The sequence below is a fragment of the Macaca mulatta genome, chromosome 10 (assembly GCF_049350105.2).
Source record: "Macaca mulatta isolate MMU2019108-1 chromosome 10, T2T-MMU8v2.0, whole genome shotgun sequence".
Lineage (NCBI taxonomy): Eukaryota > Metazoa > Chordata > Mammalia > Primates > Cercopithecidae > Macaca > Macaca mulatta.
The window spans coordinates 98991338-99018748 of record NC_133415.1 but is presented as its reverse complement, the minus strand read 5'-3'; the positions used below and the strand labels follow the sequence as shown (position 1 = coordinate 99018748).

Sequence of the window (27411 nt, the reverse complement as noted above, 5' to 3'; positions counted from 1 at the left end):
TGGCCATCTTGCCATTCTTCCAACATGCCAGGCACAGCACCCACCTCAGGGCCTTTGCACCTGCTGCTCCCTCTGTCTAGAAAGCTCTTTCCCAAATATCTACTTGGCTCTCTCCCTCCCCTCCTTCTGACTTCTGCAGAAATGTCATCTTCTGTGAGAGGCCTTTCTCCATCAGCCTATTTAGAACTGTGTGACACCCTCATCAGCACTCCTGCACCTTCCCTGCTTTCTCTCTCTCCTAAGTACCTATCACCATTGGACATACCGTATGTTTCACTGATGTGATTGTTTAGTGTCTTTCCCTTTCTATTAAGAGTAAAGCAACATGAGAGCTGAAATTTTGGTCCATTTTATTTGCTGCTGTAACGATAGTCCCTAGAATTGCATGATGTCTGGGGACATCATAGGTGCTCAATGTATACGTTGAAATGAAGGAATAACTACCGTTAACATCAACAGCAAAATCAGTATGAAGCCCCACCATTTTAACACAATTTATTCTATTTCTTGAGTAGCTACCAAGTGCCAGGCACTGCACTAAGCATGTTACAGGTGTCATCATCTAAGTTAGTTGTCATAACCACACAGCTGTTAGGAAGGCACCATCATTATTTATTTCCATTTTACAGATGAGGAAACTGAGGCTCAAGGTTACACAGCTAGGACTCCAGAGCCTTAGCCTTTATCACTGTGCTCCTCTGTCCCTGTCACTGGCTAGGTAGGGAAACTGAGGCCCAAAGAACTGCAGGCATTTCCCCAAATCAACCAGTGAATAAAACCAAAGGTCAGAATTTAAAACCTCCCTTTGCACTGCCACCCAAACTCCTGCAAGGGACATGCCTCTCCCAGCCCCCACTTTGGCCAAGCTGAGAGCCCCTTTCAAGCACTGTCCTCCATAGAGGCTCACCTGGGCCCCCTTGTCCCCTCCCCCACTGCTGGCAGAGGCTGGGGTAGGGGCTGCCTTCATCCCTGCTCATGGCCGTGTTCCCCACAGAGATGTACCAGTTCAGCATCCAGGAGTCAGCCCCCATCGGAACGGCCGTGGGACGTGTGAAGGCTGAGGACTCAGACGTGGGAGAGAACACGGACATGACTTACCACCTTAAGGAGGAGAGCGGCAGTGGCGGCGATGTGTTCAAGGTCACCACAGACAGCGATACTCAGGAGGCCATCATCATAGTGCAGAAGGTGCAGCTGCCTCAGGAGGGATGGGGGAGGCAGACCTCAGGGGCGGGAGGATCAGGGAGGCCTCTGGGCAGCCAAATACCCCCATCTCACTCCACTCAATGGATTAGTTCTCTCTAGAGGCCCAGGACCAACCTGGAAAAACACTGATGGTATCATTCTTCTTTTGCAAACCAGGCATACAGAGGTGAAGTGACCTGTCTGAGGGTGCATAGCTGGTTGTCAGAGCCGGGGTTCAATCCAGATGGGAATCCACACCCTCAAACACTCTGATGTGTGCTTCACATCCTTGCCAGGCTCTTCACACTCCTCATTCCCTTTAATCTTCGTGTTTCCCTCTGAAGTTTCCCACTATCCTCATTTTTACAACTAAGAAAATAGAGGCTCAGAGAGGTCAAGGGGCTTGCCCAAGGTGACACCTGTAAGGTACATAGTAGAGATTTGAACCCAGGTCTGGAGACTCCAAAGCTCTTTCCTTCCTGAGTCTAACAGCCTTCCTTGCCCACTGGCTGGCCCAGGAACCAGAAACTAAAACTGCAAACTCAGCAGTCCCTAGGGAGTTCAAATAAAGAGCCAAAAATCCATCTTCCAGGACTTGGTCAGGGGCTTGGCAACTCAGGGCTGCAAAGCCCATTAAGACCACCCACTCCAACCCCACTCTCCCATGGGAGGTCTGAGTCCCCTGCACGAGCCCAAAAGTGGTCATAGGCCTTTGTTTGTATCTCTCCAGGGACAGAATGCTCACTTTCTGCTACTGTCCAGTTCTTCTTCCTCCCATTCAGCTGGCATCGGTCTCCTTAAATCTGTGCCTATCATCCTGAGCTCTGCCTTCCAGGACCTCCAGAAATATCTGCCCTCAACAGTCCTTCTTTCACTCAGCAAGCACATAATGACCCGCTCTTTACCTGGCATTGAGGGCTTGAGGATACAGAAAACGCCCAGTTCCTTCAACTCCCTCTCAGAGGATAATAATATAATAGCTACTACTTGTGATAATGTGCTTGCCACGTGCCAGGTGCCCTTCAACTACTTTCTGCATATTAACTCATTTGATCCTTTCATCAACCCTCTGAGATACTGTTATCGTTCATTTTATAGATGAGAAACCGAGGCCCCGAGAAGTTCAGTAACTTTCCCAAGACCATGCATCTAGCATCGTTCGGTAGGGATACAGGCCCAGGGGGTCCAGCTTTAGAATCTCCCTTTTTTAAGCACTGGTGATTTTCATTCTTTTGATCTCCATTTGTCCTTAACTGTTAGATGGGCCCATTTTACAGATGGAGAATTGGAGGCCCAGAGAAACCCAGCTTCACAGAGCGGCAGAATCAGGCTCCAAACTTAGCCTGGGGACTCCAGCACAGCATTTGCTCTCATCCCCTGGGCTGCTTAATCTCCCCCACCCCCAGCTCTTAGGCCCCCTCCCGCTGCCTGCTCCAGCAGTGGCGCCTAGGGTGTCTCTGCAGAGTCAGTGATGGCTCAGGGAGCAGACTGATGGCCTGGCTCCAGAGTCCATCGCTCACTCCTAGGCCAGGCCACCGCCTGCCTCCCTGCATCCTGATTTCCCAGGCAACAGGCTGGAGGCAGGACAGGGATGTTTTTGCTGCTGGAGAAGTCGGGGGTGGGGGATTCTGAGAGCAATGGGTGGACCCCATACACAGGGCAGGCACCTGCTGTGGGTCTCCTGGAAGGTCACTCTTGCCAATCAGATCGCTCCCCCACCATGCAACTGAGGTCCCTGCAGCTCCACCATGGCTATTTCTCTTTGCTATAGGCAGTGTCTTTAGAAGGCCAGAGCTAACACACAGCCACGGAGCTCATTCATCAGAGGGTCACCCATTAGCACCCCCCGATAAGAAGCACAGGCTCAGCATGGATTTAACCAGATCTCAGAGGAAAGCTCTAAGGCAGCCCGGCTTATCGGGCTCAACTCACATTAGTTGCTAACTCCGGCATACCAGGGAATCCTGGCTCTGCTAGTGACTCACTGCTCAGTAACTCCGGCAAGTTACTGAGCCTTTCTGGGCCTGGATTTCCTCATGTGTAAAATCCGATCATAAGAATACAAGCCTCTTAGGGTTGATGTCAAGTTGAGTTAATATATTTAAAGCACTGGCACACAGTAGGTGCTTTGCATTGGTGAAATAAACTAATGAAATATGCCAACACTGCACTGGAAGGCAGGAAGTTTGGGTGCTCAGCGCGGTAGCCTGGAGCGGCTGTGTCCCGAGGCAAGACTGTCCTGGAGGAGCCTCAGTTTCTCCACCTGTAACCCACCGAGTGGGTCTGGGTCAGTTCTGCAATGCAGCCCAAACATCCCTGCCGCCCCTGCTGAGACAACGTGTGACCTTGGCCTCCCTCGTGAAGGCCTCAGTGTCCACCAGACCCCACCCACTAACCGGCCCTCTGCTCCCTCCCCCAGCGCCTGGACTTCGAATCCCAGCCCGTGCACACCGTGATCCTGGAGGCCCTCAACAAGTTCGTGGACCCCCGCTTCGCCGACCTGGGCACGTTCCGCGACCAGGCGATCGTGCGCGTGGCCGTGACCGACGTGGACGAGCCCCCCGAGTTCCGGCCACCCTCCCGCCTCCTGGAGGTGCAGGAGGACGCGCAGGTGGGCTCCCTGGTCGGCGTGGTGACGGCGCGGGACCCCGACGCCGCCAACCGGCCCGTCCGGTGAGACCCCCGCCCGGGGCCGACGCCTGCTGCCTGCTATCCCGCCATCGCCCCCGCAGACAGACTGCGGGCAGAGGGGAGGAGGGCTGGGGCGGGGAGGGCCGAAGGAGGGGGCTGCGTGGGGGAGGGAGGCGCGGAGAGAGGCGCACAGGGATGGAGAGAAACAGGCACGGAGCGAAAGGGCCAAGGAAGCAGATGTGAGAACAGTCAATGAGAGAGGCAGGGGAGCCAGGCCAATGAGGCAGAGAACGAGGAGGGACAGACACAGAGGCGGGCACTGCACTGGCAGGGCCTCCGCGCTGCTGGCTGCAGCCACACTGGCTCCCTGGTCTCTCGACTGGGCCATCCCTGTGCCCACGACTCCCCCAGTCTTCTCTCTGCACCCCACTTCTCTCTCATCATCTCCCTTGGTGTTCTGCTAGACACCTCAAACTTAGGTTCAGAACTGGGTTCCTGGTCTCTCCACCAAAGGAAATAAAAAACCCAAACACCAGTTTGCCTGCCGTCATCTCCATCTTGGGAATGACAGCTCCATCCTTCCAGTTGTTCAGGTCAAAAATGTTGGAGACATCCTTGCCTCCTCTCATTCTCTCATGCCTCCCTTCAATCCATTAGCGAATTCTGCTGTCTCTACCTTAAAAATTCATCCAGAATCTGACCACTTCTCACCACCTCTGCTGCTACCACCTCGGTCCAGGCCACCATTTCTCTCGCCTGGAGTATTGCAGTTGCCTCCTCACTGGTGTCCCTGATTCTGTCCTCACCCCTCTTTAACCTAGAATTGTTGCAGGAGCCAGCCTGATCCTGCTCAAAGGCGAACCAGAGCCTGGCCCTGCTCTGCCCAAGCCCTCCAAAGATACCTACAAGGCTCAGAATAAAAGCCCAAACCCTGACAATGACAGCTCTGGCCTCCCTGAACCTCTCAGACCACACCTCCCACTCCTCTCCAGTCCACTCTGCTGCAGCCACACTGGCCCCCTCACAGCCCTGCAAACACACCAAGCTCACCTGCACTCTGGGCTTGTGCTACAGCGGATCCCTCGGCCTAGAATGTTCTCGCCCTAATAGCCCCCATAGTTTGCTCTCTCACTTCCTCCAGGTCTTTGCTCAAAAGTCATCTTCTCAGTGAGACCTTCTCTGACCACTCTTCCTAAAATTTCAACTCCACCCCAACCCCTAGCCCTGATACTTCCTATCCCCTGTCTTCCTCTGCTGCTTCCTTATTACCTTTCATCATCATCTGACACGCTGCTTTTCTGATTACCTTGTTTGTCTCTCCTACTGAAAGGTAAGCTGTCTGAGGGTAGGGATTTACGTCTATTTGTTCACTGCTGTACCCGCAGGGCCTAGCCCAGGCCTTAGTACTCAGTGAACAAGTGCTGAATATGTGGTGAATTAATGATATGTAAAAATAGAGGCCAGGCGTGGTGGCTCATGCCTGTAGTCTCAGCACTTTGGGAGGCTGAGGCGGGTGGATCACATGAGGTCAGGAGTTTGAGACCAGCCTGACCAACACGGTGAAACCCCATCTCTACTAAAAATACAAAATTAGCAGGGTGTGGTAGCGCACTCCTGTAGTCCCAGCTACTCTGGAGGCTGAGGCAGGAGAATCACTTGAACCCGGAGGCAGAGGTTGCAGTGAGCCAAGATTGCGCCATTGCACTCCAGCCTGGGCGACAAGAGCAAAACTCTGTCTCAAAATAAATAAATTAATTAATTAATTAAAATAAACTAAAAAATAAAAATGATGATTGAGAAAAGAGGCAGAAAAACAGACTCACAGAGATGTAGAGAGACCAACAATGAGAAGAAGAGACTGGAGAGAAAGAAAAGCCCATAAAAAGAGGACAAGAGGGACTGACCCGGCAATGTGTAAATAGAGAAGGGCACCTTGGAGAGGAAGCCAGAAAAGGGAAGAAATAGACACAGCCACAGGCAAGACAGAGGCGGAGCAGGGATGGGGCAGCTGGGGTCCCTGGAAGGGTCTTGGAGCTGCAGGTGATGGGAGTCTCTGACAGTAGCCTAGGTTGGAAGATGTTCAAATAGAAGAGGAGGGAGGAAAGGCTGTAGAAGAAACTGATCCAGAGGAGGAGGTTAGGGGCTGGGGGGATGGCCAGTGTGAGAGGGATGGGAAGGAGGCATTGGGGCTCCCTGACTCATTCCCAAAACCCCTGTACCTAGTCAGTGAGTGACCCCTGAGCTGACTATGAGCCTAGCCCTGTGCTGGGCATTGAGGAGAGGGGGAGGGAAAGTTTATTTGAGGACCTCTGCATTGTGTAACTCCAGAGGGCAACGTCCCCATCATTGTCTGTCTGAATGGTGCTATCAGGATTGTGCAGTGCACAGCCTGTGCAACATTACATGGCAGCCCTAGGTGAGACACACAGATGCTATCCTGCTTAACTGTTCATGGACTCTCAGACTGGGAGATAGCCCCAGGGGTCTGGGAAGGCTTCTGAAGGAGGCAGGAATTGACCTGAGCTAGGTATCTGGGTACGGTGTAAATATGAGGAGAGGCACATTCCAGACAGAGGAACAGCTTGTGCAGAAGTATACAGGCAGAGGAGTGGTAGGTGTGCCTAGAGAAGAGCAGACCCTGATCGCTATAGGGGGCTGGGGGAGATGAGGCACAAAAGTGAAGTCTAACAGGGCCTCAGAGGCAGGCCGAGGAGCTCAGACTCTGTCCTGAAGCCAAGAATGTCCACGCTGCTTTTACTACACTCACTGCCAATGCCATCCTGCCACTGCCTCTGAACTCCTCTACTCCCTTCCACCTGGGCTGGTGGCACAGTCTCTGAACATCCCCCTTGGCCTCTGGCCTGGGCCCAGACCTCTCCAGGAAGGGCATTGTCACCCCTGTTTGTCAGGGAGCTGAGGCCCAGGGAGGGGAGGAGGATTCGGCAGGCTTTCCCAGAGGGGTAAGAACACGGAGCGGGAGGCGAGCCCTTGGCCCCAGGTCAGTCCTCCCGTCTGCCAGCTCCCCTCTTCTCCAATTCCACTCTCCACACCCCCTCTCAGTCCTCTCCCTCCTCCCTGCTTTGGCTCCCTTCCCTCCTGCTTTTATCTGCACTGAAAGGGCCAACTTTGAAACCTGCTTCTCACCTTCTTTCATCTCTCTTTGCCGGCCCCTTCCCTGGGGCTCCTCAGATGTGGAGGCAGTGAGGAGCTTGAGACCGGTCCAATTTAACACCACAAACATTTACCCAGCTCCTCCTCCGTGCCAGGCCCTGAGCCAGGCCTGGGGACACCAAGATGACTCAGCCAAGGACAGAACTGGGGTGGAGCTTCCAGACTGTGGGGTACAAAAATGGAAACGGGAGGCCAGTGAGGGGCTATGGGAGACAGAGAAGGGGTCCTTGCAGGCCATGTGTGCTGCCAGAGCCCAGCTTGCTCTAAGGGTTCCATTGGGGCAGCGCCTGCGTTCTCAGGGTCACAGGCTCAGGCAGCAACTCGCATTGAGTTATGCCCGGCACTGTTCTGTGCAGTGAGGAAGCAGAGATGATAAAACACGATCCCTGCCCACATGGAGTTTGCCTTCTCCTGCAGGAAGACAGACAGCAAATGGTTAAATGGAATAATTGCTGAAAGCACTATGAAGAAAATAGACAGAGTGATAGGATAAGGAGGGATTGGGACCACAGAGGGCCACTTTGAATTGTATAGTCAGGGATGTGACACAAGAGCTGAGATCAGAATGATGGGGAGTCATCCATACAAAAATGTGAGAGAAATCATTCCAGGTACAGGGAACAGCAAGTAGAATGGCCCTGAGGCAGGAACAAGCTTGGTGCATCCCTGGAAATGAAGACATGAAGTGGCATCCTGGGAGACTCTGCCTAGCATGGTTTGCAGGACACAATGAGTGCCTGGAAATTACAGGAAAGCAGATGGTACAGAGAGATTTTTCTGAGCCTTTGCACTGGAGATAGTAGAAGGTGCCTCATGTTACTTCATTTCCCTTTGGAGGGTATTGTACTCATTTGACAGATGAAGAAACTGAGAGTCAGAGAGGGAAAATGACTTCCCAAGGCCACCCAGCTCAAAAAGGGAAGCACCAGGGTTTGACCCATGTCTGACCACTTCCTGAATCCAGCCTTTTGCCATTTCACTCCTGCTTCTTACTCTCCTTGTGGTTACTGCGGTTCCTAAACTTGTGCAGTGCTCTCCGCTGTGCACTGGCCACAGAGATGATGGCCTCAGACATGGGCCAATGGGAAGGCTGGGCCTGTGTGAACGAATACAGTGACAGGTCCAGGTACACGTGGGCTTGGGCTGAGGCAGGGGCTTCAGGAGCTTCAAGGAGGGGTGAGTAGTTTATGCACCAGGAAGGGGAGTGACAGAGGTTTGCCCCAAGAGGCCCCTGCAGGGGGACGAAGGGGACAAGGCTTGGAATGGGGAGAGTGTGCCCCAGGTTGGAGTGATGGGGAGGGGAGGTGGCAGGGACAGAATCATGGAGCCAGGAGGTTAAGTTTGGGAGCAGGGAGACCAGCTGGACAAGCTCATGATAGGGCCAAGAGGGCACTTGGAGATAGGCTGCAAAGGACCTTGAATGCCACATGAAGAAGAGGAACTTTATCCTGTAGGCAGTGGGAAGCCTTAGAAGGCTTTAGAAGGAGGGAGAAAAGTGCTCAGATGGGCCCACCTCTCAATTAGGCAGGTTTGCAGACAGACCGACCATTTATCAGCCCAGCCATGTTCCCACCTAGCCCCATCGTGAGTTTCCTTTGAACATCAAAACCAGCTAGTCCACACTACAGCGGAGGAAGCGAACACTTCATTTCTCCACCCAGCACTCTGCAGTGTGGTGCAGCAGAAAGTGCAAGGGCTTTGGAATCAGAGGAGACCTGGGTTCAAATCCCAGCTCCGTTGTGGAGTCTTGGGCAAGTCAAGGCACCTCCTCTGAGCCTCGGTTTGCCCATCTCTAAAATAGGCATCATAATAGTATGTGCCTCATTCATAGATATCAGATGTCTACCACATACCAAGTTCTGTGCCTGGTGCTCTCAGGGCTGGAAGAAAGATTAAGTGCTTAGATATAGCAGGCCCTCAGGAAATAGTCATTACCATTTTTCTTGGTAGTCTGCACACCCGTTTTTTCCCTTTCATTCTGCAACCAGTATTAACCACATATAATTTTCCAGGCATCATGTGTGGGCTTTTCAGTATATGCCTAAAGGGAATGGGGGAAAACAGTCACAGATAGGGTGGAGTGAGCAGAAAGGAATCCCTTGGTTGGGACAGTGGAGCAGGAGGCAGGTTGCTTTGTTTTGGAAGAGGCTCCCCCACTACACCCCAACACACACACACACACACACACACAAGCAGCTTGGGTGGCAGCTACATCATTCAGTCGGCTGCATGTATGTTCATGCGCCCACACACAGGCACACCAGAAAGCCTGTATGTGCATAAGCCTGCAGCCTTCTCTATTTATTATGCCTGCATGCATTATATATGCACACGTTTATGTAGAGGAAAACCACATGTGCACCCCCAGCCAGGAAGCAGCACCCTCCCCATTTTCTCCACCCTAACCTTGACAACAGCAGCATTTTGTGCTGTTGCTAACACATGGAAATGCCAGCAGGTGTACCTGGCTGGCTCCTTAAGAGGATACTCTTAGACGTCTGGCTCTGAACAGACATGGGAGCTTGGCTCTGCCACTAACTAGCCCTGTGTGACCCAGGGCAAGATACCTGGCTGCTTCTCTGAGCCTCAGTTTCCTCCTCTGTAAAATGAGAGTGATGACAGTATCTGAAAGGATTCAAAGAGCTCATGACACAAAGTCTTGCTCAACAAATAAAAGCTAATCTGTACACCAAGAACCATCTTAAGTGATTTATTGGTAGTCACTTGTCCAAACCTCACAACCAGCCTGTGAGGTAGGTATTACTATCCCCTTTTTTTTTGAAATGGAGTCTCGCACTATCACCCGCGCCGGAGTGCAGTGGCGCGATCTTGGCTCACTGCAATCTCCGCCTCCCGGGTTCACGCGGTTCTCCTGCCTCAGTCTCATGAGTAGCTGGGATTACAGGCATGTGCCACCACACCCAGCTAATTTTTTGTATTTTTAGTAGAGACAGGGTTTCAATATGTTGGCCAGGCTGGCCTCAAACTCCTGACCTCGTGATCCTCCCACCTCAGCCTCCCAAAATGCTGGGATTACAGGTGTGAGCCACCATGCCCGGCCTACTATCTCCATTTTTAAGAGGAGGAAACTGAAGAACAGAGAGATTAGGTGACTTGTCCAAGGTCACACAGCTAGGTTTCAAACCTAGGCAGATGGGCATCAGATCTGCACCCCTAGGCACCATTCCCAGGCCTCCCTTGCACATGTGGGTGTACACACACATGAGCTGCCACGAACTCATATTCTCTCCCTGTTCCTCCAGCCTCACCTGTTCTAGTTCCCCTTGCTGCCCTTCAGGTTGTTGTCACCAAATGAGAAGTAGGACTGCAAAATTTAAGCAGAACCTTCTAGACCCACAGCTGCCTCCTGTCCTTCTCAGACTACTGTGTCCCTACATGATACCTCCCTGCCCCCAGGTATGCAAGCCACACACTGGGTTGGGGGGACTCCTGTGTATTCCCCACCAGACATCTCTGAATAATAATTAGAGTGACAATAGTTCCCATTCATGGAGTAATTTTCTGGAACTCAGCTAGGCACCTTACATGCGTTTCATTCTCCCGACAACTTACAAAGTAGGATTATCATCTCTATTTTGCTAGGAATTAAAGATAGAATTGACTTGCCTGGGGGCAACGCAGACCTGGATCCAGATCCAGGGCTGAGCTGCTGCCTCTTGAGCTGCTGCTCAAATATAATGCACAATCTCACACACACAGGAACACCACTCACATATTGACACACACTGTCCAGCCACAACACAGACCAAACACACAACCCATGCGAGCACTACACGTGAGCTGCACAAGCTTCGCCCCCACCCCACCCCTCCACCCCTACATTTGCCAGGCCACAGTCCCTGCCACACACTGCTTCCTCCCACCCCTCACTGCTTCCCTCCCTCCCACTCACTCTCTAGCTCCCTGAGCTGGAACAAAAACACCTGGGCCCAGCCAGCCGCACTGACCCCCAGCCCCAAGTCTTTAGCTGGTTAATGGCGGGTGCCCGCTGCCCCCGCCCTATGGCCTTGGGAACAGCTGCCTCCACTTAGATTCCAGCCCCTCCCTTCCCCTCGAGGAAAGAACAAAAGAGAAAATAGGGAAAAGGAGAAGGAGGAAGAGGAGGAGGAGAAGCAGCAGCAGCATCGAGGGAGGAGAGAGGAGACAGCTGTGAGCCAAGAAGGGAGGAGAAACAACAAGAAGGCAGTTGGCATTCTCCCATCAACCCGGCCTCTCGCCCAGCCCTGACGAGGGATCAGGAGCCGAGGCCGTGTCATGTCTCTGGTCCTCTCCCGGCCTCTATCCTCCCACCTGTGTCTCCAAGGTTCCTTCCAGCTGAGCTGATGCTCAAGAGCCTCCTTCAACCTCCTTTGGACTCAGATATCTGACAGGGCCAGGCTAGGGCAAAGGGGACCTGAAGCTTCATGCATCGAGGCTTTGGCTGGTTCAACTTTGGATGGACTGTCAGTCAGGCTAAAAAAAACTGTGGGAGGGAATCCCTGATCTGGTTTCAACTTGCAGTTCTGTGACAGAGTCGCTGTGTACCCTTGAGCAGGGCATCGGCATCACTAGCTCATGTCACCTTTGTATAAATAAGAAACAGGCCCCCCTTTGATACTTCCTGGTCTAGGACACGTGGCTGGGCAAGCAGAAGGCTCGCTGGAATTCACCCCCGCTTCCCCACTTCGGCCTGGTATCTTTGTGCATGACACAACCTGCACAACCATACTTGGCAGCTCTAAGCTTGGCAAGTTTCCTCTCTGGACCTCAGTGTCTTCATCTGTAAAATGGAGACCACATCAGCCTCATAAGATGCCTGGCAGAAACCTCTTCTATCTCACTTGCCACTTTATCCCCCGAGTCTAGCACAGACCAGCACAGAGAAGGCACTCAATTAGTGTTTAGGGCATAAACGAATGAATGGAGGGATGGTCGGGGGAGAAGCAGGCTCCAAACTGTTAAGTGCATGGTAGGGAGGAATTATAATCATGGGTCTGAACCTCCCCACGTACTTTCACCCAGGCCAACAGGACTCAAGGTGACCAGGGGCAAGAAGAATATGGGTTTAGCAGCTTAGGAACAGGATCGAGCATTAAATTGGGGATTCGGGGGATTGGCTTATAATGCCCACTACACCCATAGGTACAGCCCTTTACAGTTTGCCATAGGCATTCACCTCCAGGACAGTAAACATGAAAAGCATAAGGGCTGTCCTGTACGCCCCACCCCTCCTCTAACACCACAATGTGAGGTGAGTAGGAGTCATCCCCTTTTTCAGGTGAGTAAACAGAAGCCAAAGAGTGACTTGCCCAAGGTCATACAGATAGAATCAGTGGCAGAGGATTCAAACCCAGCTCTGACTGCTTTCAGAGCCACGAAATTCCACTGGGTGTCAACAGCCCCATTTCAGAGATGGGGTAGTTGAGGCCCAGAGAGGTTTGGCAGTGCAGCCAAGGCCTCACTGAGGGGTCATCTCAGGGCTCTGGGCCCGCAGCAGGCAATGCTTCTGGGGTCCTCCCCTCCCCACTCTGGGAGACTACAAAAAAGCCCCTTTCCTCCTGCCTGTGGGAGGGGCCGTGTGGCTGCGCAGGGCCCCCTCCTTACCAGGCTGCTTTGTCCTGGCGCACAATGAGCTCTCGCTTGGCGTTCGAGGCCTTTGTCCGCGCGCAGCCTCGCGGCGCCCCCATCAGCGTTATCAGCATGGGGAAGCGGCGGCCGGAGCTGGCGGGGCCTCTTTGGGCCGCTGCTGCCCGAGACATGTGTTGGACACGGGCCTTTAAGGCCTGGAGCCGCCACACAAAGGCCAGGGAAGAAGGCGGAACAAAGGGCTTTTTCACGCGGCAACTGAAAAGCTGCAGATTAGCTCGCGCGTGCTGCGCAGGCGAGAGGAGCCGGCGGCCGTGTCCCCAGGCCCCCTCCCACGGCACTCGCCCAGCGCGTGTCCACGCCGCGGCCTCCCGAGAAGCCTCCTGATGCCACAACCGACCCCCTCTCCCCTGCTCAAAATTCCCCGTTGGCTCCTCAGTACATGACAACTGCGTGCTGTACCGGTGTGTTCTGGTGCCGAACTCTTCCGGCTTCCCGGTTCGAGCCATTTTGCAGTGTTTGCCATTTCTGGGATAACGCTCAGCCGCAGCGCCTTTGCACCTTCTGTTTCCCCTGCCCAGAATGCCACCCCCACTCTCGGTCTCTGCCTTCAAGCTCAATTCTAGGGGCACCTCTTAGGGAAAGATAAGAATTGGCCGGGTGCAGTGGTTCACGCCTGTAACCCAACACTTTGGGAGGCCGAGGCGAGTGGATCACTTGACCTCAGGAGTTCGAGACCAGCGTGGGCAACATAGCGAAACCCTGTCTCTGAACAAAAAAAAAGAAAAAAATTAGCCATGCGTGGTGGCATGCATCTGCAGCCCCAGCTACTCGGGAGGCTCAGTGAGTCAGGAGGATGGCTTGAGCCCAGGAGATCGAGGCCGCAGTGAGCCGGGATGGCGCCATTGCACTCCAGCTTGGGTAACAGAGTGAGACCCTGGCTAAAGAAAGAAAGAAAAAGGGCCGGGCGCAGTGGCTCACGCCTGTAATCCCAGCGCCTTGGGAGGCCGAGGCGGGCAGATCACGAGGTCAGGAGATCGAGACCATCCTGGCTAACACAGTGAAACCCCGTCTCTACTAAAAATACAACAAGTTAGCTGGGCGAGGTGGCGGGCGCCTATAGTCCCAGCTTCTCGGGAGGCTGAGGCAGAATGGCGTGAACCCGGGAGTCGGAGCTTGCAGTGAGCCGAGGTCGCACCACTGCACTCCAGCCTGGGTGACAGAGCGAGACTCCGTCTAAAATAAAATAAGAAAAGAGAGGAGAGAGAGAGAGAGAGAGAGAAAGAAAAAGAAAGAAAGAAAGAGAAAGAAAAGAAAGAAAGAAAGAGAGAGAGAGAATCAGTGAGTCTGTGCCAGGCACTTTGCCAGCTTCCAGCCCTCACGACAACTGTGGGTACAATTAGCTCCATTCCAATTGAAGAAACTGAGGCTCAGAAAGGTTGAGGGCTGCCCATGGTCACAGCAGTTCACCGTGCAACTAAGATGCAAACCCAGTTGCTTCCCGCTCCTCCTCGGTCGCAAGGGGCTTCTCTGCACCTTGTGTGTGTCCCAGGCAGGCGCTCCCTCTCTTGGAGTTGGGTGTGGGGACAAGGGCATGGGCTCCATTTGGCACTGGGGCACCTTCAATCAGCCCCGCCCTGCCCCTCGCAGGTACGCCATTGACCGCGAATCAGATTTGGACCAGATCTTCGATATCGATGCGGACACAGGCGCCATCGTGACTGGCAAGGGGCTGGACCGCGAGACAGCTGGCTGGCACAACATCACGGTGCTGGCCATGGAGGCGGGTGAGCTGGGCGTCGCGCCCCCTCCAAGGGCAAATATGGGGCCGAGGAGCAAAAGCTGAGGGGAGGGGCCAAGGGCTGGGGGCAGAGCCGAGGCGGCACTGTCAGTCAAAGCCCACGGGGGAGGGGCCAAAGGTTGGGGGCGGGGCAAAGAAACTAGACAAAGATCTCACAGGGGTGAAGGTGAGGGCAAAAGCTGATGGGTGAGAGCAAAGATCCAGCGGGGTTCCAAGTCAAGCGGATAGGGCTAGTCTCAAGCTAGGCTTTCTTCTCTCATCATTTATTGAGCACCTGCTACATGCCAAGCCCTGTTTTAGGGGCTGGGGATCCAGCCTTGAACAAGACAGAAAAGGTCCTGTCCTCATAGAGAGAACGAGACTATCAACAAACAGAAAGCACGGACATACTATGTCAAGTGTTGCTAAGTGCTAAGAAGAAACAAGGAAAGAAGGAGGCTGGGAAATGGAACTGGGAGGAGGAGGGGCATTGCTTCTCTTAGGGGAACATCTAAGAGATGAGGAAAAGACATTTCAACAAAGACCTCAAAAGGTGGGAAAGTCATGCTGACATCTGGAGGAAGAACATTCCAAGCAGGGGGAACAGCCAGTGCAAAGGCCCTGCGGTGTAATTTGCCAAGCATGTTGGAGGAACAGCAAAGAGGCCAGTGTGGTTGATGAGGGGCAGCATGGTCAGCCAGAGTCACTGGAGGGTCTTTGGACTTTACTCCAAATGAATTTGGAGTCATTGGAGGCGTTTGGAGAGAGGAGGGATGTTCTCAGTCAGGGTACCTCTGGCAGCTGCATTGAGAAGAGCCTGGAGCCTGAGGGGAAAACGGGGACTTAGCTAGAAGCCGAAAGCAATAGTGCTTAGGAGATAGCACCATGGCCTGGCCCAGGGCAGTAGCTACAGAAGAGGTGAGAAGGAGGGGAGAAGTGGCTGGCTTTGGGATACGGGCTGAAGATAGAGCCAGTGGGACCTGCTCATGGGCTGATGTCCTGGGGAGAGATGGAGACGTGTCAAGGATGACTTCAGGGTGCTTGCCCTGAGTTTCTGGAAGAGTACGTGTACGTGTGTGTGTGTGTGCGCATGTGTGTGTGTCTGTCTGTCTGTTTGGTGCAGCTAGGGAGAAACGTGAGTTGGGAGAGAAAGAAAAAGAACCCTGAGACATGGCATCCAGGTAAGTAAGGCTGTGGAGGTGAGGAGCTGAGAGCACCGGGAGAGGGGCCAGGGGAAGTGCCTTCAGGCTTCCTCCATGCCCAGAGCAACACTGCCACTGCCGTGGCCTCCACCTGATCTCCCAGCTTCTCTACCCTGTCAGCCCTCAAGGTCTCAGGCATCAACAGAGTCACCAGTAAGCAATCATGACAACAGGAATATGGTTGAGTCTCTGAGCTGCAGGTGGGTAGGCAACATTCAAACTTGCCTCTGCCCATCAGGACCCCAGGCCTCTCTGCCCCAGGCCTCTCCTGCCCCAAGCTCCTCCTGCCAGCCCTCTTCCTCCTCCCCTAGCTGCCATCCCCCCATTTCCCAGGCCCCACTGGCCCATTCTGGGGCCGAGGAAGTCCCTAGGCTGAAGTTCCCTTCGTCTCTTTCAACTGCAGTTTAAAAGGAAATACAAAGCTGGCTCAGACCTCAGTGCCTGCTGCTCTGGAGCCTTTGAATCCACTCCTCCACGGCATGGAAGGGAGATAACAAAGGTGGCTGGAGAGGAAGTGGCGGCTGGACTTGGGGGAAGAGAGCTCCCCCTCCTTGCCTCCTCAAAGCTGCTCCCTGGGTAGCAACTGAGGCTCTGGGCTGCAGACGGAGCCAGGGAGGACTGGCCTGGATGCTGGGCAGGGATGCCTCCTCTCCCTACCCACAGATACACGCCCCCTCACCCCTGCCACCAGCCTATCACCAGCCCAATGTCCCACCACCAGCAATAGTCTCCTCTTGGGTTAAGCATTGTGTTTCTACCCAGTGGGTCTCTTTCAGAAAGCAGCTAGAATAGCATACAAAGCCTGTAAGGCTGCCATTTCACAGGAGAGAGAATCAGGGGAGGGGTACTCCTCCACAAACATTTTACAATTTTTACTCTATATATATATAACCTGGCCTAGATGCTTTCTAGCACATACTTTATTGAATTATGATCTGTAGCATGATTAGCACCCATTTTCCTGATGGGAAAATTGAGGCTTGGAGAGTTAGGAAACTTGCTTGCCGAAGATGTGCACTGGCAAAGCTGGGATTTGGACCAGGAGTGCTTGGTTCCCACAGCATTGCTGCATGGCCTCCCTTTTCTGGGCACTCTCCCCTCTCTGAGCCCCCCCCCTTCCCATCCATCAACCCCAGTAACTGACCGTGGGGAAGGAGATGTATCTCTGAAAAGAGAAGACGAGCCACTGGGCTTGAGACTCCCCTTCTCTGAGCTGCAATCCCCAGCCCCTGCCCACTCCTCACCCAGGATATTAATTAATGGGAAAAGGAATTGTTTTGCTTCAGAGAGCTGGTGGGAGGATCAAACAGCATAGCTCATGGGAAGAACTTAGCCTAGTGGTTGGTGCTTAGTAAGTGCTCAGTTGATGGTATCTGTCAGTCTTGACTCTGTTCCAGGCCCTTTGTTGTGATGAGCTCATGAAATCTTCACCCCTAAGGGGTGTCCATTCTACTGCCATCTTCACTGTGGGGATGAGGAAACTGACTCAGCAAGGCGAAGTCATTTGTCCAGATTCCCAACCCCAGCCTGCCTGACTTCAGAGCTCGGCTCTCCTCAGCTGCCCCTCCAGTCCTGTTTCCCTGGTGCTGGCACAAAATCAAGAGCTCTCACAGGTCAGGCACAGTGGCTAACGCCTGTAATCCCAGTACTTTGGGAGGCCAAGGGGGTCGGATCACTTGAGTTCAAGAGTTCGAGACCAGCCTGGCCAGCATGGCGAAACCCCATGTCTACTAAAAATACAAAAATTAACTGGGCATGGTGGCGCGCGCCTATAATCCCAGCTACTGGGGAGGCTGAGGCACTAGAATCACTTGAACCCAAAGGCAGAGGTTGCAGTGAGCTGAGATCATGCCCCTGCGCTCCAGCCTGGGCAACAGAGCAAGACTCTGTCTCAAAAAAAAAAAAAAAAACTATCACAAATAACTGACCCACTCTTCCTTTTCACCATCTCCATGAGATGAGAACAAACTTATTACCCCCATTTTACAGATGAGGAAACAGAGGCTCAGGGAAGAACAGGGATGGCCCCAAGATCACGAGCAAGTCCAGGCAGGGGCAGGCTCAACCCAAGATCTCCCGCCTCCCAGGAGCCAGCCAGAGCCCCAGGTTCATGGCCATCGGGTCTGCCCACCCAGCCCCATGCCCTCCTGCCAAAGCGTCCATTTGGCTTCCTCAAAAACAGAAGAGAAACTCAGAGGGTCACGACGGCCCCACCTGCTCCCAGTCATAACAAACATGAGGTGACAAGAATCAGAGGGGAAATATTTATACACAGCGGCGGCGCTTGGTGAGCACCTCGGAGAATGTTGCACTCAGCCGGGAGCCGCCGCCTGTCATACTGGATTACCTCAAAGACTCCCGAGCCACTTAGTATGCCGGCTCCCCTCTCCCGAACTTCTGAGTCATCCATTCTGCCCATGCAGACGCTCCTTCCACTGACATTATCTTTAACGTTTTGTAATCATGAAATATTAATGACCGATATTGAATTTAAAGTACAATTTGTGTCTGAATCCTTCGGTGGAAAGGGCAGTTGTAAAGGGACAGTCTTCAAAGAGACTGGCTGGGGGGATCTAGGGGAGACTTGGAAAGCCAACACTGGGAGGGGGCAGTACCAAGGGGGGTACCCAGTCACCCTCTCAGGAGTCATCCAGCCCTAAGCTGATCTGGAGGAGTAATAGCTAGATGTCCAGGACAGCAAAGGGTTAACCAGACTCGCCAGAAGCTTCCCCATCTGGGTCACCCCCGGCCAAGTCACGTCTCACAGAACCCTGCTTTTCCCTTCATGCCACAGAGCACGTGTTATGGTTTTTAGATGCATCTGTGTGAGTATTCAGTGAAGATCGCTCTTCCTCAGGAAACGGTACCTTCCATGAGGGCAGGGCCCAGTCTGTACCTGCAGCACTCACACAGGCCAGGCACACAGTAGGCATGTGTGTTTACTGAAGGGATGAATGAACGGGCTTGCGTGCTGGAAGTTGGAAAAACAGGAATGCATGATGGAGAAGAAATGCTTCTAGTCGCATGGCTCCCAGTTGCGTGGGCCTGGACATGCCACTCCCCATCTTGTTACCTTGGTTTTCTCATCTATAAAATGGTGATAATCATACTTACTTTATTGGATGACTGTGACAATGGTAACTATTAGTAATAGCAGCTTCCAGCTGGGCACAGTGATTCACACCTGTAATCCTAGCACTTTGGGAGGCCAAGGCGGGCGGATCACCTGAGGTCAGGAGTTCAAGACCAGCCTGGCCAACATGGTGAAACCCCATCTCTACTAAAAGTACAAAAATTAGCCGGGTGTGGTGGTGGGCACCTGTAATTCCAACTACGTGGGAGCCTGAGGCAGGATAATTGCTTGAACCTGGGAGGTGGAGATTGCAGTGGGCCGAGATTACGCCACTGCACTCCAGCCTAGGAGACAGACCGAGACTCTATCTCAAAAAATAGTTAGTAATAGCAGCTTCTATTTACTTAAAGCTTACAATATGCCAGGCATTATGCTGAGTGCTTTCTGTAAAACATAAATCCCCCAAGGATTAGAAATAATGTGCCTCAAGTGCTTAGCACAGGTTCCTACTGTGTGCCTGACACATAGTAGGTGCTCTATTAAGTCAGAGAGAGAATCTGAGAGGAGAGGGAATGTCAGAGATCATGGGCTCCAGCCCTGTACCCATCCTGTTTTGTACCTGAGGAGACGGAGGCCAAGAAAGGGAGTCCTCCCATGAGGCTTTCTGACTCCCAGTCTGTGCCTCTCAGAAGGACCATAGAGGAGGCCTAAGGAGGCTGGAGGAAGGGGCAGGGATGGGGAGTGAAGGTCGAAGTGGGGTCTGAGCAGCAGAAAGTGCTCAGTTTCTCCTGCAGGGACCCCCCCACACACCCACAAGCCATGTACCCGCAGCCAGTGTTTTCTGGGGCCTCTTATCACCCACCCCAGCCTGGACTGGGCTCTGGGACCCGGTGATGAACAAGGCTTGGCCACTGACCCGAGAGTTCACAGGTGGGTGGGGAGAGACCCACTGACAGTCAGTGACAATACAGAGTGAAAGTCATGGGGTCATGGCGATTCCTGAGGAGCAGGGAGAGACTGGCCCGCCCAGCGAGGGCCAGAAAACCCTTCTCAGAGGAGGGGACATCTATTTTTTGTTCTCTTGTGTGTGTGTGTGTGTGTGTGTGTGTGTGTGTGTGTGTGTGTGTGTGTGGTTTTTGTTTGGTTTTGGTAGAGAGGGGACTCTCACTATGTTACCCAGGCTTGTGTCCAACTCCTGGGCTCAAGCAATCCTCCCACCTTGCCCTCCCAAAGCACTGGGATTACAGGCATGAGCATTAGCACCTGGCCGAGAGGACGCCTGAGCTGGGTTTCAAAGGCCAAGGAAGTTTTTCCATGGGCAGAAAGGGGATTCAGGTGCTCCCAGCAGAAAGCCCCCTGTGTGCAAAGGCCTGGGAGCTTGGATGTCCGAGGCCCATTTTGAAAACAGAGAGGCTGGGTGTGGCCAGTCTCTGGGGCTGGAGGGTGTCCGGAGCAGGTGATGCAAGGCGTGAGTGAAGAAGCTCACTGGGCCTGTACAGAAAGGGCCTTGGTGTCTCATGAGGAACCAGACATCTCCTGGAGGTGACAGGGAGCCAGCACAGGTCTTTGAGCAGAAGAGCAGCATGATCAGATGTTTAGTCCCCAATGTTCCCTCGGGTTTGTGGGAAGGGTGGCTTGGAGGGGGCAAACGTGGAGTCGGGGGAACATATGGGAAGCTGTCAGGCTCAGCTTTGGGCTGGAGGGTCCAGGGCAGGACCAGGGCAGGTGGTTGGGAGCTCCAGGGAGGCTGCCTGGGGAAAGAGACATGTCACAGCTCGACATGGAAGGGGCTGCTTCAAGACGCAGTGAGCTCCCTGTCACTAGAGGTATGCAAATCAGGCCTGGGCTCCCCTTGGACTGGATGACTCCTGGGATCCTGTACCACCTTGAATACCTAACAGACCTCAACAGGAACAAAGATTTTGTGATATCCATGGAGTAGGACAGCCTAGAACATTAGGGACCAGCTCAGCTCCTGGGGAAGGAAAGTTCCCCCATCTCCCCTTTGAGTTTCAGGGACGTTATGATTTCAGGGTCCCTGCTTCACCCAGAAGTCCTCCCCCACCCTTTCCTTGGAGGAACAAACTTCCCCCCAATAAGGTCAAAGCTTCCAGTCTCAATGTGGAAAACAAATAGATCATCAAAGTCCCTCCAAGGGACAGAGAAGGGCACCTGAGCCTCCTGCTCCCATTGTGGGGGCGTGGGGACAGGGCAGGGAGTGCAAGGAGTTCGCTGCTGGCTGCCCTGACACCCACTTCCCTGGAGCACCCCCATCTTCTCGCCCCGCACGCCTCACTGTCCTGCCTGCTTGTCTTGGCGGGTTTGTAATTGGGATGATAAATCTTCCTGCCCAGCTGGCCAGCTCTAATCAGAGCCTGGTGTTTGGATGCAATTTAACTCCCTCAGGGAGGAGGGAGGGGCTGGAGGGCCAGTGGAGAAGAGGGTCCAAGCTCTGCTCAGTCCCCAACACTGCAAGCAAGAGGGAAGGCGCTTTCTTTGAGCTGATCTCTCTCCTCTCTCTCTCCCCCTCCCACCCCACCCCCCACTCTCCTTCCCACTCCCACTCCCACTCTTGCAGCTTCACTTCTCTGTTTCTGTCTAGGCTTCTGTCTTTCTCTGTGACAGCCAAGGAGAGCCACAGAATCCAACTCCATTTGTTTTATTGATGAGAAAACCTTGGTCAAGAGACAGAGAAAGGGAGAGGCAGGAAGAGGGTCCCAGCACTAGACTGCTTCTGAAATGGAGGGGACGCAACCCCTGATACGACAGAGTCAGTTCATCCAAGAAGGTCTCAGTTTCTCCCCTGCACCTCCCCAGCATCCCTCCTGGAGCATGGCCATGGTCAGAGATGTCACAGACAGTGGAATCCATTCCTCTGACACACCTTTATTAAGCACCTACTATGTAGCATACACACAGTTACTGGGGATACAGCAGTAAAGAAAATATACACAAATTCTGCTTACATTCTAGGGGAGAAGAGAGAGGATGAGAAAGTTCAATAAAAACAGAGGGTGCTGGGTAAATGCTACAAAGAGGAATAAGGCAGGGAAGTGGTGTTTGGTAGGATGGCAAAGGGCGCATGGAAATAAGGTCTTTAGGGGAGGCCTCTCCGAGAAGAAATCTGGGCCAAGACCTGAAGGAGGTAAAGGAGCAAACTCGGAGCAGAGTGGAAGAGGGAGGGTGGAGTAGTGACGAGGCTGGAGAGGCCACAGCAGCATGCTCATGGGGGACCCTGTGGGCATGGCGGACTTGGGCTTATCCTTGGATCGCCCAGAACCTAGAGCAATCAAGGAGAGCTTCCTGGAGGAAGCAGGGAAATTTGTTCAGGGCCTTGAAGGCAAGATGCATTCTGACAGCTAAAGACAAAAAAGGCAACACCATGTGGTGGTTAAAAACTCCCCTTTAAAACCAGACCCAGTTTCAAGTACCAGCTCCTATGAGACCTTGGGCAAGTCATCTCACCCCTCGGAGCCCGTTTCCTCATCAGTAAAACAGCAACAGTCCCAGTCCCTGCCTCCCACTGTGGTTGACAGGACGAAATGGGGCAGTCCAGACCCTGGTCTTGGCACGTGCTTAATATGTGTTTGTTGCCATTCTTCCAGGGAGGAGCACATTCATAGGAGTGCCCTAACAGGGGCACCAGGCCAGGCCCCGTCTCCTTTGCCCTTCCCATTGGCCCCCAGCCCCATTCCCACGCCCACTCAGGTTGGTCCAGATGTCAAATGAGGAATTCTAGTAGGGGCTGGGATCCTGCTTGGAAGAGATCCACATCCTCCCCTCCCACCCCAGGGCCTTTGCATGTGCTGATCCCACTGCCTAAGACAATCTTTCCTTTCCCTTGCCCCTCATGCAATTACTTCCCAGTCAGGACTCGCCAGGACTCAACAGAAATATCATGTTTTTCCGGGAAAAACATCCTGCATCCCACCAGGCAAGATCCCTGCTCCAAGCTCTCGCAGCTCCTGAGCTTCTTCCCTCAGCCCTTATCACAGTCTGGAGTAATGTCTGTCCCTGCCACTAGACCGAGACCGTGCTGTCTTGTTCATGCTGTGTCCTTGGTACAAAGGAGATGCTTGATCCACAACTGTCAGCAAAAACCACAGGTTTCAGTTCCAGATTGTCCAGTCCAATCCCCCATCCATTATACAGAAGAAACTCTGAGGCCCAGCGAAGGTGAGAGACCTGCCCCACTGCACAGCAGTTCTCCTGCTCCGAGTTTGGTCTCTCCCCGAGGCACCCTGAGCTGCCCAGCCTCCGCAGGTCCCTCAGACCCCCGGGGCTTCACCTGCCACCTCCCCGGATTAATGGTGAGGCAGCTCAAGGAGGAAGCACCGGGCCAAAGCACGTTTAATTTTAATTTAGGAATCGGTTAAGGCTGCAGGCCTGCTCAGCCCCGGGCTGTCAATCAGCCTTCCTCAAGGCTGCATCAATTAGTTTAAAAATATTGAATGTAATTTTGCCTGACACAACATATTGCAGCTACTGCAAAATATAATTTATTTTAGAAGAAGAAATAATTAAACTAATTTGCATGTCAGTCAGCTGAACTGAAAAGCCAAGAGGGGAGGGCTGTGGGGGAACCAGTCCTTGGAGGGGACACCTGCCACTGGCCATTGGGTGAGATCCACTTGGGCCTGGGTGTAAGCTGTAGCTGCTGCTGAATGGACAAATGCCCAGGCAGCAGGAGGGACCCTGATATTGTATCAGGACCAAGCACTGAACTTGGAGTTGGGAGGCTTCGGACCCAACCCCAGGTCTGCTGCTGACTCCCCTAGGGCTGTGGGGAAAATCCTGCCCCTCCATGGACCTCTGTTTCCTCATCCAGAAAGTGGGTTTAACAAGGCCTTCTTCAAGGGTTATTTCAAGGATCACATGAGGTCATAATAAGAGAGTGTTATGAATTGGAAAATCCTACACAGAGGTGAAGATTAATAAACAGATTCCTTGTTTTATCCCAGAAACATTTAAGGTGGCAAAAAATAGGATTATTTTCCATTCTTACAAATGATTCTAATTGTGATAGGAGGGGTTTGGAGGAAGGCAGTCAGGCTGGATTCCCCCACCTCCCAGTCACCGTAGGGTAGTGGTTTGCAAACCTTGCTACAGGCTGATCCTCTGAAGCTGTTAAAATAAATAAATAAATAAATGACCAAGCCTTGGCCATCGGTGTTTTCTAAAGGCTTCCCAGGTGATTGTAATGTACAGCCGTGCTGGAGACCCACTGCCACAATGGCAATGGCAGTGGCAATGAGTGCTGACCTTGGGCAGTCCATGAGCTCTGGGATCCCAGGCCAGCTCTAAATTCAGGAATTCCTAGAAAAGAAAATGCAGCTGGCAACTTTGGCAATTTAGAGGTCACTCAGCTGCCCCGCCGCTTAGGTCTGAGACTCTAACTCATGCCAAGGGCATTAGGGCTTTCTCACAAGGTGACCTATGACATTTTAAAAGAAGAGGTAAGAGAAGCCGAGCCAAAGCAAAGGTGCTATAATGGGGGTCTCATCCACAATGAGGATCCAGGAGGGGATCACCCACTCAGCAGTCCATCCTGCTCTACCTTCGACATGGCCCATAGGACCCTGTCTCTCCCTCCAGCCCATATACCCCCACCACCCTCCACTGCAGGGGGAAAGTGCCCTGGCCGCCCCCTCTACTCTCCCCTGCCTCTGCTGGGAGAGAGGCGCCTGTTCCTGGCTGTGGGCCTCGCCCCCTTCTTCCCAAAAGCACCCACCGTCTGTCTGTTGAAATTCGCCGGCAACGCACTCTTAAAAATAACGGTTCATCCGGCATCCCCAGTCACGACTCCCATCTCTCACCCCGGAAAAGCCCCCTGTAATCACTGGAATGGCAGATCTGGTGAGCTTAGAAGATAATGTGCCCCTGGCTAAGGGGAACTCCAGAGAGAAGCCAGGGTCTGAGTTAATTAAGAACCCAGCCCCCTCCTTTTCCTGACTGCCCCCCGCAGGAGGTGGCTGTACCTGCCTTCTTATCTCTATTTCTCTCTTTATCAACACGTGAGCAGCTGCCATCAGCACACAGTGGATCCTGAGTTCACAGCAGGAGGCAGCCGACCAGTCCCACTCCCCGTGAAACTCATGGGGAGCCTGGATACCTGGAAGCTTTCAGGCTGCCCCTAAAAGAGCTCCCTGCTAGCCCAGCCAGAAAGCCCCATCTTCCAAGTCACTGCTTGGAAGTGAGGTGTGGTTTCCTCCTCCAGGAGATGTTCCTGAGGTCACTGGCAGGTAGAACATGTCAGTAATGAACATGTCAGTAATGAATATGTAACCAAGATAGCAGAGGATGGGGCACCAGAGAGCACTCAGAGGTCTGGGCTGGTGAGGGCTTAGAAAGCACCAACACTCAGGGCACTGCTCAGACAGGACAGGCTGGGATAAAGTATTCCACATCCTAGAATTATTTAATGTCATTGCTAATAGGACCCTGCGAGGATGTCTGTTTATTTACAAATGCTTATATAGCACTTGCTATGTGTAGTACACACAGTTTTAAATGCCCTGCAGATATTAACTCAATCTGTCTCTTCACCTACCTATTAACCCATTTGTGCCTGAGGTTGTAATTTTTTGAATTTTTGCAATCAGACCTTGGCGATGACCTAGGATATAAATAATTCTCACATGCTTAGCATTCCAATAATGGAACGCTAGGCATAAGTGGGTCAATATTGGACCCATTTTGCAGGTGAGAAAATTGAGGCACAGGGAGGTCACGTGACATGGCTCGGATTACACAGACATGTAGCCACAGAGCTAGAATCAGAACTACCCAGCATTGCTCGTAATCACTATGCTCTGTTTATTTTCCAGGTGTGGAAACTGATGTCAGAGAAGGCAGGGTCTTACCCAAGACCAAATACTGGGTCAGGGACACAGCCATGCCTGGAATTCAAGCCTCCTGCTGTCTCAGTCTTTCCAGGCTTCATTCATTCATTCATTCATTCAGCAAATATTAATATGTTAGAATTTACCTGTACCATATCCCACAATGCTGGTAGCCCAGAGATAAATAAGACAGGGACCATGACCTTGAAGACATCCCAACTTGGAGGGGTGGGGACTTCATGGTTTTGCTGGCCAAGATTTTCCTCCCTGGACTTGTCTGGCCCGTTTAGGATCAGGTCTTGAGAAAGCAGAAGTCTTGGAGTTTAGTTGCCCCTGACCCACGTCTAGAAAGCATCCCATGTTTTAGTTTCTCCTTTGCAATATGGGGATAGAAATTGTACCAAACCACAGGATTTCTGCAAGGATACTTAAAATAATGAATGTAGATGCTCCAGGTGCATGCTGTGTGCTCTGTGGTGAGGGGAGGGGTGGCAGTGGTGATGGCAGCATTGTTGGGGATCAGGGATGTGATGGTGATATTGGTGATTATGATGGGGTAATAGTAGTAATAGGTGGGCTGGTGGTGGTGGTTGTGGTGACTATGGAAGAGATGGTGGTGGTATTGGTGATGATGATGGTGAAGGTGGTATTGGTGATGGTGTTGGGGTTGGTGGTGATGGTGAGGGTGGTAATGGTGATGGCTTTAGTATTATTTATGGTAGAGATGATGAGTGTAGTACTAGAGGATGTGGTTCATTCTAATGGTGATGGTAGTGATGGTAGTGATGGTGATGACCTGATGGTGGTGGTGGTGATGGCAGTGGTGATGGTAACAGTGTAAGAATGGGGATGGTGGTACTGATAGTTATGTTGGTAGACGCACTGATAATAATGCAAATAGTGGTATTGGTAATGGCTTAATGATGACAATGGTAATAGTAATAGCGGTGGTGATGGCAAAGGTGGCCATGGTGGAGATGGTGATGGTGGTGTTGATGCTAACAGTGGTGACGGTGTTGGTGATGGCAGTGGGTGCTACTGGTGATTGTGGTGGTGAGGGTTGTAGTGATAATGCCACTGGTGCCAAGGCTGATGGTAATGGTGGTGATGGTTACAGCGATGATTACTCAACTTATGCCCAAATGTTGCCAGTTCTGGTCCTTGTACCAGCTTGGTTAACCCACAAATCTCTCAGCATGACCCCACTGCCTACTGTTGTCCTTGTAGTAGAGAGGAGGCTATCTAGATCTCACACTTGCTGCCTCTCCCCCGCTCCTGTGCTCTCATTACAGACAATCATGCCCAGCTCTCCCGGGCATCCCTAAGGATCCGAATCCTGGATGTGAACGACAATCCCCCAGAACTGGCCACACCCTACGAGGCAGCTGTATGCGAGGATGCCAAGCCAGGCCAGGTACCCCTGAGGGGCTGGGGACTGGGGGTTGCTTCCAGGACTGGCCAGCAGCACCCTCTGCCTGGACCCAGAGTGGTCTCAGCCTCACCACTAGCCCCCTATCCCCTCCTCACCCTTCAGCTCATCCAGACCATCAGCGTGGTGGACAGAGACGAGCCCCAAGGCGGGCACCGCTTCTATTTCCGCCTGGTGCCTGAAGCTCCCAGCAACCCTCATTTCTCTCTGCTTGACATCCAAGGTGAGCCTCCAAACCCTAGGATGCAAGAAGGGAGAGGCACAGTCTCTCTGCCCTGTTCCCATATTATAGACAGAGGGACGGAGGCGCCCACAGGGCCTATGTTGGATCTAAGATCATATGGAAAGTCTGGGCCAAGCTGGAGCTGTTACCCAGCCCACTGGCCAAACGCAAGCAGGGTGTGGGTTGGTGGAGTGGAGGAGGGCGTCCCAAGGATAAGAAATGGCAGATGGGAAGATATAGACAGGGAATAAATGAGGAATGGTTGTGCCAGAGTCCAGGGTGGAAAGAG

The 27411-nt window shown here is 52.8% G+C and overlaps 1 protein-coding gene across 1 annotated transcript in view; it reads left to right on the top strand.

The window, feature by feature from the left end:
- The window catches only part of CDH22 (cadherin 22), a 135162-nt gene that overhangs the window by 94709 nt on the left and 13042 nt on the right, over nucleotides 1-27411 (top strand). The window contains exons 6-10 of the mRNA XM_015148909.3: nucleotides 995-1188; nucleotides 3605-3858; nucleotides 14224-14360; nucleotides 26763-26884; nucleotides 27005-27122. Of these exons, the coding sequence (XP_015004395.2) occupies nucleotides 995-1188; nucleotides 3605-3858; nucleotides 14224-14360; nucleotides 26763-26884; nucleotides 27005-27122 (825 nt within the window). The remainder of the gene's footprint in view (nucleotides 1-994; nucleotides 1189-3604; nucleotides 3859-14223; nucleotides 14361-26762; nucleotides 26885-27004; nucleotides 27123-27411) is intronic.